Below are 12,144 nucleotides of genomic sequence, written 5' to 3' on the forward strand. Positions count from 1 at the left end.
GAAGATTACCCCTATGTATTTATACAGTGATCCCAAGATGGATTATGTATAATCTCAGTGTACATAGATGATCTAAATATCATCGAACACCTAAAGATATTGACGAAGCAAGCACGTACTTGAAGTTCGAGTTTGAGATAAAAGACTTGGGTAAAACCAAGCATCGTTTAGACTTACAACTTGAACACGTTCCAGAAGGAGTCTTTGTACATGAGTCGGCCTACACTTAGAAGGTGTTAGAAAAATTTGGATTTGACAAAGCATATCCGGTAAAACATGATGGTTGGAAGGTCCTTACAGGCAGATAAGGATCCATACAGACCTAGAGAAGAGGGAGAGGAATTCTTGGGACTAGTATTCTTATATTTGAGTACAATAGGAGCACTTATGTATCTCTCAAACTGCACGAGACCGGACATTGGTTTCGCAGTGAATTATTGGAAAGGTACAATGCAGAGCCTACCAAATGGCATTGGAAGGGCATTAATGATATTTTCCGCTACCTTCAACGAACTAAAGATCTTGGTCTAATGTATAGAAAGAACCAAGATATGACAATCATAGGTATGCAGATGATGGGTACATATCAGACCCGCATATAGTAAAGTCATGGACTGGATATGTTTTTTTATATGGTGAAACTGCAATTTCTTGAAAATCGTCTAAGCAAAGTCTTGTATCAACTTCGACGAACCACTTGGAAATTATAGCTTTGTATGAAGCCTTCCGTGAATGTGCATGGCTTCACATGATGTCATACCACATATTGCAATCATGTGGCCTGAATACAATAAGACCTCCAATAATTATCTATGAGGATAATGTTGCATGTGTTGCACAAATGCAGATGGTTTATATGAAGAGCAACCTCACCAAGCATATTAACCCTAAGTTCTTCTATGCTTATGAATTGCATAAGATGAATGAAATCAATATCTTGCACAGTAAGTCCTATGAGAATCTCACGGACCTATTTACTAAGTCTCTCTTAGTATCTAGCTTTGAAAGATGTATCCGTGGAATTAGGATGATAAGGCTTAGAGAAATGTGAAATTTAGGTGAGAATCTTCACTAATCCATCAATGAATCTTGATTATAAAGATCAAGTATCCAAAAATGATCCTGGAAGGATTTAATGCAATATGGGTGTATTGTATTCTTTTTCACTAAGATGAGTTTTTGATGAAGTTCCTCATAAATTAGTTTTTTAACGAGACAATTCGTGCATCATAGCAATCGTATGCTATGTACACTTTCTCCTTATTTTTTTCATTGAGTTTTGAGGAGTTTTAATGGGTCATGTACATCTCGCGATAAGCACCCAAAAGGAAGTGTTGGAAAACCTCTTAATTAGGCTCATGCAGGTCATTAAGGTATTCTAATGGGTGCTTATTAAAATTCTGGTTTTTATCTATAATTTGAAGGGAGTCCCACTTTGTAAGACACAAGAATGCAGCTGAATGAAAGCGGGAAAGAAGTTCCTCCCATATTTATCTCTTGTGTTCATCTACTGTATTTTGTGTGTGATCGAGTGCATTAGCAGTCCTCGTACCACACTCGGTGGTGTGGGTTGTTGAACAATTACCACCTGTGAATTGTTCTCCACCATGCACAATTATGCCGTACGCGTAGCAATTCTTTCAGGCACAAAAATGATTAAAACCGGGGCGTGAACGGCTATATTGGCGCGCGCATCTCCGCTGCATGCGCCACATTCTCTTCCCTTCCCTTCTCTTCTCCTTTCCAAATTTACACCCGGTCCATCTTGTACTCGGAATGGCGCCAGCGGTCACCCTGCGTTGAGTTCGTATGTACCAGCCATTGGCCGCGGCAGTACGTTCGATCGATCGGTTTGCCGGATGGCATCAGCGACGGGGTACGCAGACGGGCCGCTGGGCGGTGCAGGAAGTACGGGCGATGGGGAGCCGCCGATGAGGAAGCAGCCGTCGCGGATCGCGTCGGGCATGCGGCGGCTCGCGTCCAAGGTGTCATCGGTGAGGGTGCCGGAGATGCGGGGCCTGAAGCGGACGCACTCCAGCGCGCAGTCGGGCCTGCGCGGGCTGCGCTTCCTCGACAAGACGTCGGCCGGCAAGGACGGCTGGAAGTCCGTCGATAAGCGATTCGACGAGATGAGCGCCGACAGCCGCCTGCAAAGGGAGAGCTTCGCGAAATGCATCGGTCAGTCCGCGCCTCGCCTTGTTCCCTGCTCTCGTGTGTCCCGAGGATCTGCAGGTGTGCGGCACCGCGGTTACGCGTGGTAGCTGAAATTCGACATCATTTTTCGCCCAGAATTTTGAAATGAAAAATAGAAATTTGAAAACGGTATCTGTCCGAAATTCCGAGAAATAAAGGTAACAATATAGATTATAGAATTTTTAACAAAAAGTTATTGAAATCATTTTTTATTTTTTCATTGGTACCCTTTTTATTGTTACTCACCGATGAACCTGATGAACAGAAAAATTTGGATCCATGGATACATCATACCATTAATAAGGATATCGATTCCCTTCAAGCATTATTAAACATTTGTCCTTATGTCAATATTAGATATTTTTTATAAAGGTGGGTGAAATCTTCAGTCTAATTTTTTTTCTTGAATTCAATCCTGTGTCGTAGGATTTGTTCACCATTTTAAATAATTACTTATATTGTTACAGATTTGTCAGCATTGTTCAGCCATTCCCATTCTTCTAGAACTTGCTGATATTACCATATATAATTCTAATTGGTATTTTAATTGAGACATTTAAGGGAATCCGGTTAAATAGATTACAAAATAGTCCAGAATTTTGTCTCTGACATATAAGGTCGTTTACCCAGCAGCAAAAGACGAGTAGCACTAGCACATTCATAAGCAAGATCCATTCCACGTTCCTGTGACTGTAGTTGGAATGGATGAACTGAAACTCTGCTGCATCTTAAAGGTATGGCCGATTCCAAGGAGTTTGCAAGCGAGGTGTTTGTGGCATTGGCAAGGCGAAGGAATATCAACCCGAACGATGGGGTAACAAAAGAACAGCTGAAGGAATTCTGGGAGGAGATGACTGACCAGAACTTCGATTCACGACTACGCATATTCTTTGACATGTAAAGGTCTACCTTCCATCTTTTGCATAGCAAATCCTCATCTCTTGACTCTTCATGAGATAACTCTGCAACTAGGTGTGACAAGAACGGTGATGGAAAGCTCACTGAAGATGAGGTCAAAGAGGTCAGTGGTTTACAGCCTCTGAAGTCTGAATCTGATCTTCTTCGCAACTGTATTTGGTAATAATTTCTATAAATTTTTCATTTCGCATCCATGTACAGGTCATTATGCTAAGTGCCTCAGCAAACAAGCTTGCCAAGCTGAAAACTCATGCTAAAACCTACGCGTCACTGATCATGGAAGAGCTAGACCCTGACGATCGTGGTTACATTGAGGTATACCAAGACACTGAAACCTTCTCTTCTCTCTGACAAAGAAGCAGCAGCATACAAACAGAGGACAAGTTTACTGCGATTCCTCGATGCAGATCTGGCAGCTCGAGACACTGCTCCGGGGGATGGTGTCGGCCTCAGCACCGCCCGAGAAGCTCAACCTGGCGTCGGCAACTCTGGCGAGGACGATGGTCCCTTCCAGCTACCGGAGCCCCATGCAGAGGCGCTTCAACAAGACCGTGGACTTCGTGCACGAGAACTGGAAGAGGATATGGGTCCTCTCGCTGTGGGGGATCCTCAACATCGCCCTCTTCATATTCAAGTTCGTCCAGTACCGGAGGCGCGCGGTGTTTGAGGTGATGGGCTACTGCGTCTGCATCGCCAAGGGCGCGGCCGAGACGCTCAAGCTCAACATGGCGCTCATACTGCTCCCGGTGTGCCGGAACACGCTGACGTGGCTCCGTTCGACAGGGCTCAGTAAGGTCGTACCGTTCGACGACAACATAAACTTCCACAAGGTGCACACACACGCCTACCCCACTCTGAGGAGTTGCCACTTCCTGGATTTTCATCATCTGATCAGATCAGATGATTTGGCCTTTCCCTATGATCACAATGTCAGGTTATCGCGCTTGCGATCGCGACGGCATCGGCAACCCATACGCTTGCTCACGTAGTCTGCGATTTCCCGAGGCTGGTCTCGTGCCCGAGGGACAAGTTCGAGGAGAAGCTGGGGCCCTTCTTCAATTTTGTTCAACCAACCTGGCCGTCTCTATTGGCGAGCATCCCGGGATGGACCGGAATCCTCCTGATCGTGATAATGTCCTTCTCCTTTACGCTGGCGACGCACTCCTTCAGGAGGAGCGTCGTGAAGCTGCCGTCGCCGCTGCACCACCTGGCGGGCTTCAATGCCTTCTGGTACGCACACCACCTGCTGGTGATCGCGTATATCCTCTTGGTGATGCATTCCTACTTCATATTCCTCACCAGGCAGTGGTACAAGAGAACGGTATTTTCCCGACATCTATATTTTTTTTTCAAGTAGTGCTTATGAGAATTCAATATGTGCGTGTAAACTTGAAATAGTAATTTTGGTTTCGTTTTCAGACATGGATGTACTTGGCAGTTCCTGTGTTATTCTATTCCTGCGAGAGAACAATCAGAAAAGTTCGCGAGACCAGTTATCATGTGAGCATCCTCAAGGTAGGCTACTAATTTCTTGTGAATGCAATCATATGAGCTTAGTCCCGTTTATTCTGAATTTCTTTTGAGTGATACAAGACTACAAGAGAATTACTAATTGATTGTCTGATGTGTCACGCAGGCAGCAATATACCCGGGAAATGTGCTATCTATTTACATGAAGAAGCCACCAAGCTTCAAGTACAAAAGTGGGATGTACCTATTTGTGAAATGCCCAGATGTTTCGCCGTTTGAATGGTACCGTCTTAGCATCCTCATTATCCAATTCAAATATCCAGTTCATGATTTCCCTAAGGCTCTGACCTAAAATTCCTCAATATTTGCAGGCATCCTTTCTCGATCACTTCGGCACCCGGAGATGATTATTTGAGTGTTCATATCCGTACATTAGGTGATTGGACATCAGAACTCAGGAACCTGTTTGGGAAGGTCAGCTGACAGAAAAAAAGAATTTATTTAAGCATAAAGGAATTATTCTGCACTATATGCAAAATTAGAGAAATTGTTAGATGAATATTTTTATTCATTCATGCAGGCTTGTGAAGCTGAAGTAACTTCCAAGAAGGCTACACTAGCAAGACTTGAAACCACTGTCGTGGCAGATGGTCTAGCAGAGGACACTAGGTGATTATGCGTCAATTTTGTTTTATACATTGGATCTTTTCTTGAGCAGATTTCACAAAACTACATGGCGATTGAAAACCTTACTTTTTTAGAAATAATGGCACGAGCTCTACCAATTTTATTAAATTAGGAATGAAAACAGGAGTTTAGAGAAATAGAGGAAGACCTCCAGCATGGTTTACAACTAGACATAGTTTACATCTAATTGGTATTGATAGAAATCATCTTTGATCTTAAGGGCCACATCTATCGCCGAGGAGCTTACGTTTTAGAAGGTTTTGAATTTCTCTTCTTCCAAATATTCCACCAAAAGATGATTACAAGCCCATTGATTTGACTTTTAAGCTATTTGTCGATCTTTCTTGCGGCCGCCTGCCACCATCCGGAAAGGGTGTGAAATCAATCTATCTCTGGTAAGGTACTAAGCTGCATCCAGCGTTGGGGATGTGACCACACCTCTTTTGTGTACACATAGCCTTTGCAAAGGTGTGTCGGGGTTTCATTTTCTTGATCGCAAAGGTGGCAAGTCTGATCATGAGGCCATCCTCTTTTTACCAAATTGTTCGCGGTCAGAATCTTTTGGTGCAAGAGAATCCACACAAAGGTTTTGCATTTTGGTTGCACTTTGGCTTCCCAGATGACTTTCATGTTGATTTTCGATAGTGTTGCCTCGAATTGGGCTTTGTATGTGCTACTTGCCGTGTAATGGCCATTTGTCATCCATCTCCAAGTGATTTGATCGGATTCTTCCTACACGAGAGTGACTCATTGGATGCTTTCCCAGAGTTCCATTAATTGCAGCAGCTCCTCCTGTGTGGTGATGTCGCCAAGGTATGACATCCATTGATGGTTGCAAAGACCTTGTGTTACCTGGAAATTCTTCCTCAATTTGGTGAAGATTAGAGGGGCCATATTCCTTGGTGCTTACCCGTTAATCCAACTGGATTTCTAGAATTTGGTGTTCTCTCCATTCCCCGTTGTTACCATTGTAGGTGCAAAAAAGGTCTTGGTCTGTCTGGTCACATGGCAAAGGAAGGCCTTTCTAAGGACAATCGTCATCCTGCCACTGAAGCGAAAGCCATCAGAGGCGCAGAGCCCTTGCAAATCTCTGGAGGTCAACAATCCCTAGACCTCCTTTCTCTTTTGGTTTGGTTACGGTTACCCAATTCACCTAGCAGTGGCTAGCACAGACCTTGTTAGGCTCCTCTCCCTTCCAAAGAAAACTCCGTCATATGCGATCAATCTTTTCTTGAAGCCATTTTTGCAAAGGTAGAACTGTGAGATGGCAGGTTGTTTGTGAGGAGAGAATAGATTTGACAAGAGTCTCTTGTCCTGCGTCGAGAAGAGCCTTCCTTGCCATCCTTGTAGCTTGTTACCAACCTTATCGATTAGGGGTTCAACATCGACTTTTCTTAACCATCTTGTGTGCAGGGGATGTCCCAGATATTTACAAGGGTCCCTGGGAAGCCCTCTAAGATATCATCCAAATTGATGTTTTCACAGTGGATTGGGTAGATTTCTATTTTCTCTAGATTTGTTATGAGGCTTGAACATTTGCTAAAGGCATCCAAGATCTGACGAAGGGCAAGGAGCTCATTCATGTCTGGGTTGGCGAACAAGGTGGTGTCATTTGCGTAAAGGGAGCAACGAAGGTTAGCTACCCTTGGTGATATCAGTTTAAGAATGTTGGCACTTGCTGCCTCAGTGATGAGCCTATGAAGAAGGTCAATAGCCAGGATAAATAACATCGGTGACAGAGGATCTCCTTGCCTCAAGCTTCTAGCATGCCGGAAAGCAGGGCCTGGGATCCCATTTAATATGATCCTTGAGGAGGAGGTCACCAAAAGTGTTGTGATCCAGTCCCTCCACCTCTGGCCAAAGCCAAGAACTTATAGAACATCAATCAGATAAGGCCAACTAATAGAGTTGAAAGCTCTGGTAATATCTAGTTTTGCCTTGTGTAGCTCTTTGATCACATTCTGGACATACAAGAAAGGGACTAAGCATTGGAGATGAGGCACAAGTCTATTTGCGAGCATCTTCATGATGATTTTGGAGACGCTATTGATAAGGCTTATTAGCCTGTAATCTATAACAGATTGGGCTCCCTCCTTTTTTGGAAGTAACACGATATGCGCCTCATTAATCAAGTTGAGTTTCTCCGATCCCAAGTGATGGAACTGTTCACTGCTTGAATGAGGTCCTCCTTGATTATTTCCCAGCATTATTTGAAAAACATTCCTATGAAACCATTCGGGCGCATGGCCTTTTCGGGGTGCAAATCTTTAATTGTATTGTGTATTTCCTCTTCACCAAAAAGGACTTCCAAATCCAAAAGGTCGTATGGCTGATAGTTGAGCGTGTTCCAATTGATGGAAAGCTCCCTAGCTTTGATTGTGCCAAGGTGATAAGTGAAATGCTTGTACAACAAAGATTCTTTTTGTTGATGAGAAGTGGCAATACCATCATCGGTGAATAAGGTTGGGATGAGTTTCTTCCTCCTTTTGGCTTTCACCATAATGTGAAAGAACTTTGTGTTGGCGTCCGACAACCTAATACATGTTAACCTCCTGTGTTGCCTAGCACGAGCCTTTTCCAAGACAGCAAGGCCAATCACCTTCTGCTTAAGCCACCTGCAAAGGTCTCTTTCATCTTGCGTGAGTATTCATGCTTCTTTTGCAATGTCTAGCCTTAGGATTACCTCTCGTGCAACATGTAGGCACAATTTTAGGTCCCCAATTATTTGCTTCCTCTAACACTTGAGGGCTTTGGCCATCCTATTTAGCTTGACATGGAATTTGAGAATGTTATCAGAGACTAGAACCGGCTACTACTAGGTTTCCCAGACCATTTCCTGGAACCCCGGCATCAACATCCAGAAAGATTCCATTCTAAAACCTGTGTACCTGTGCACAAGGGCTTCTCCATTGAGGAACAGTGGGCTGTGAAGAAAGTGATGAGAGATGTGCCGCTGGGAATAGCAAGTCCCAATCGGCAGTACAGAAGAAGCGATCAATTCTCATCACAGTGGGGTGGGCCTAATCATTATTCCAAGTGTACTTGCATCTATGAAGCTTTAGCTCGTTAAGATTCATGTCGTCGGTCACTTTTTTGAATTGCCTCATCACGCGTAGGTTAAATCTATTGTTGTTCTTGTCTTGAGCCTGATAGATGAGGTTGAAATCACTATTGATTAGCCATTGAGGCTTCATCAAAGGCTGAAGGCCGACGATCTCATTTAGGAGTTGAACTTTTTGCTCTTGGCCCTAAGGCCCATAGACGGTGGTTAGGGACCAAGTTTTATTTTCAGCTAGCATGTTGATGGTGGACAATAGAGAGTGCTCTGTTGTGTGGTAGTCTAAGATTGTAAAGTAGTTTTTGTTGCACGCCAACAGGATGCCCTCGTTCATTCCATCCGATGGCAAACATCATAGTTTCTGACGAAATTCGGGCCAAGAAATTCCAACACAAGAGAGTCATTCCAGGTTTGGATTTTGGTTTCTTGAAAATAGATGATAGTGATCTGGTAGACATTACCAGGTTTCTAATGCTTGTTCGTTTTGCTGTAGAGTTCAACCCCCTGACATTCCGACATAAGATGGATGCATTATGTTGCGACATAATAAAAAAACATAGCAACTAGACTTGGAGGACATGCATATAGATCACCGGTAGATACAGAGGGTATGGCCCTAGCAGTCAGGAACTGGACTGAAAGAGAGAAAAGCTTGTATTGTATGGTGTGAGGACGAAGCAGCCTCTGGGTGCGATGTGGACGATGGCCTCCGTACAACGACAATTGGGTCTGGTAAGCCTGGCGGCCCACCGAAGGCAAGGACCCAATATAGAGGCGGCTCGTGGTGCTTCTAGAGTACAACTCTAACTTACTGACTCTGAAATGAGACAACGGTGAAAACATATATAAAAAAGCACATATAGCATTGTTGAAAATGTTGCTTGCTACTGGCTAGCTCATCCTGAGCTTCATGGCTGCATGGTCTGCACTTCGAGGCATGGTTCCGGCGTGATCCTCCTTGCCACCTTCCTCTTCCTCCTATGGCCATCTCCCTTGTCCACCAACACGGCGATCACCTCCATGGCCGCCTTTGACAGAGGCTACTCAAAGCGCTGTAAGTAGGGTGAGAGTCTCTTAGTTTTTGATATAGAGTGCTGTTGGGGAGAGAGTTCCCTAGTTTGTTAGCAAGCTAATCCTGTGCAGTCTGCAAAGAATTTTTTCCCATCGCTGCTTCGTTGGCAAGCCTATCACTTATGCGTGGGGTTTGTGTAGCATTTTGGGCTATGCAGATGTGGTCTAAGGAGTTGATCTAAGGAGCATTTTGTAGCAAGGGTGGTTCTAACAGGAGGGTAATAGATTGAATGAAGGCATGCACTGTCAATACCTCGTTTGGGATGTCAGGCGCATTGCTGTTGTCAACTTGGCCTCTTGGGCTTGCTAGGGGGATGCCGCCTTGACTCGTGTGCATCAGGTTGGTGGTGTCCCCATGGATGCCTGCAGAGGCAGCATGCTGGAGCTCCAACTGCATCCAGTTTAACGCCTCTGAGGTCGGAGTGTACTCCGGCGAAGAGGCCATGGGACTCTTGAAGCATGGTGATGTTGCTCGGGAACCTGCAACCATGACATTATCAAGGGATTCAAGCAACATTGGGTAAAGGGTGAATGGTGCCCATCCCCGTCGGCATTGCCCAGGTAGTCTACCAGCTACAACAAGTCGAGGTCGAAAAAGTTTTGATGACAACACAACCTCCTTCTTGCATGACGGACCTAGGGAATGAGCATCACCACGGGCAATGCGAACCGTACTCGCGGGCGATCGCCCCACTCCATGTGTCAGACAGAGCTTTGAACCGGCAAAGATGAGACCGGGGCAACCAACCATCGCCTGCGACCGTCGCACCATGCCACTCGTTGTCACGAACAATGCCCCTTGACTCCCGACACGGGTGTGACCGGCGTGACCGTAGGGAGTGGCTCCAGTGGCGCCATACTCCACGGCGCCCCTGTCACCACCACCGTCATCGTCCCTCCTCCATCGACCATCGTTGGGCCCTCTGCAGTCGCGCGAACTTGGGATGTAGTCTGGCTGCACACCACCATCAGGGGCTGAGTAGTTCCAGTTGAGGATTCACTCCCAACGCCTACTCTGATGGCCTTTGTTGCGCCAATTGTTGGTGAGGAAGGTGAGATCTTGGAAGACCTTGAGATGGATGAATAGACGATACCTTTGTCCCGTCTTTGGACCAGAGGGTTCGTCATGGCGGATCTCAACCAGCTGCAACGGAATGGAGGGTGAAGACATTTCTCTATCTGGCTCTGTGATGGTCAACAACACTATCTTCATGATGAGGCTTGGGTTGCTGCACCATGCCTTGTGGTCAAACATCCTGGTCCGTTCGTGCCTTCTGGAGTGCTCCTCAACAAAGTGCACATCACATCTTTGACCGATGACCTGTGCAACAATCTCTTCTAGCCAAGCATGTACTAGGATGCCTTCAATCCTTATCCTGACATGAACTGATCTCGCAATACTATGACGAGGAAAATTATCATAAAACCATGCTTTTATTTTATTTTTCAATATGTACATTTCACCAACCTGTCTGACTTGGCGTTTTTCATTTAGGTTTCCAAAAGTCTTCATAGATGGCCCTTACGGTGCACCGGCTCAAAATTACAGGAAATACGACATTCTCTTGCTTATTGGGCTTGGAATAGGCGCAACTCCTTTCATCAGCATACTGAAGGATCTACTAAACAACATAAAGTCCAATGTGGTAAACTGCACAGCTCCGACCTTACATGAGACTAAAATGAATAACATCTAAAATGTGATGGATTGAAACAGGAGCTGCAGAGCATGCATGATGCCGAGTTAGGCTGCAGCTTCAAGACCAATGGGCCAGGAAGAGCCTACTTCTACTGGGTAACAAGGGAACAAGGATCCTTCGAGTGGTTCAAAGGTGTCATGAACGACATCGCCGAGAGCGATCACGATGTACTAATTTCTACCCGACTTCTTCGTTTTCCCACATTATGATCTCCTTCACTCCTATGACCAGGAAGTAATACATCCTCTGGCTGTTTATACAGAATGTAATAGAGATGCACAATTACCTGACCAGCGTATATGAAGAAGGTGATGCAAGGTCAGCCCTGATCGCCATGGTCCAGTCGCTTCAACACGCCAAAAATGGTGTGGATATCGTCTCGGGCAGCAAGGTGAAAATTTTCCTCTTTCTAGGTCCCTACATTATCTGCACAAAGTTCAGATAGGCGAAACTTGCTTCCTTTTACGGCTGCTGGTTTTGCAGATACGGACACATTTTGCGAGGCCAAACTGGAGAAAGGTATTCTCTGATCTGGCCAACACCCACAAGAACTCACGCATAGGTGAGTCACAACTCACCTCTGATAAAATTTAAATGACATCTCCTAGTTGACTGCATACAAATGCTAAGACGTTTTGTGAATCTGCAGGTGTTTTCTACTGTGGATCTCCAACACTAACAAAAACCCTGAAGGATCTTTCGATAGAGTTCAGCCATACGTCAACAACTAGGTTCCATTTCCACAAGGAGAACTTCTAAGCCGCGGCGGCCCTGCCCGGCCCGGCTTGTGCGGTTATTGTGCATTTGTGAAGCCGTGAGGAAGCTGTAGGTGCAGGTGGACACGGCACTTCTCCGGACCAACAACTTTCTCCTTCCTCTGCTTGGTGCTTGGGCGGCTTTGGCAGCGAGGCATGGCAGCGTGTGGCCCTTTGGCCGTGTGTGCTTGAGCTCAGGGCCGGTCTGAGATTTTGGTGGCCCTGAAGAAAATAAAAACGGGCCCATTGAATTAAAATATCAAAAAATTAATTAATATATAAATTGTAAAGA

At 45.2% G+C, this 12,144-nt stretch overlaps 1 protein-coding gene across 1 annotated transcript; it reads left to right on the top strand.

Moving 5' to 3' along the window:
• The first annotated feature begins 1,931 nt into the window (after window positions 1–1,931).
• LOC133888365 (putative respiratory burst oxidase homolog protein H) lies at window positions 1,932–11,856 on the top strand. The gene is made up of 15 exons (XM_062328575.1): window positions 1,932–2,178; window positions 2,928–3,090; window positions 3,166–3,214; window positions 3,313–3,426; window positions 3,519–3,941; window positions 4,046–4,432; window positions 4,531–4,626; window positions 4,748–4,863; window positions 4,953–5,055; window positions 5,162–5,250; window positions 10,893–11,043; window positions 11,115–11,264; window positions 11,360–11,488; window positions 11,581–11,659; window positions 11,747–11,856. The coding sequence occupies exons 1-15, from the start codon at window positions 1,932–1,934 to the stop codon at window positions 11,854–11,856; spliced, it is 2,406 nt and encodes an 801-aa protein (XP_062184559.1).
• The last annotated feature ends 288 nt before the right edge of the window (window positions 11,857–12,144 follow it).

This window comes from Phragmites australis, chromosome 1 (assembly GCF_958298935.1).
Source record: "Phragmites australis chromosome 1, lpPhrAust1.1, whole genome shotgun sequence".
Lineage (NCBI taxonomy): Eukaryota > Viridiplantae > Streptophyta > Magnoliopsida > Poales > Poaceae > Phragmites > Phragmites australis.

Coding starts and splice junctions, on each gene's coding strand:
- LOC133888365 (XM_062328575.1), top strand. CDS start 1,932: ATGAGGAAGCAGCCGTCGCGGATCGCGTCGGGCATGCGGCGGCTCGCG. Junction 3,091..3,165: donor CTACGCATATTCTTTGACAT/GTAAAGGTCTAC, acceptor CTCTGCAACTAG/GTGTGACAAGAACGGTGATG. Junction 11,044..11,114: donor ACAACATAAAGTCCAATGTG/GTAAACTGCACA, acceptor GGATTGAAACAG/GAGCTGCAGAGCATGCATGA.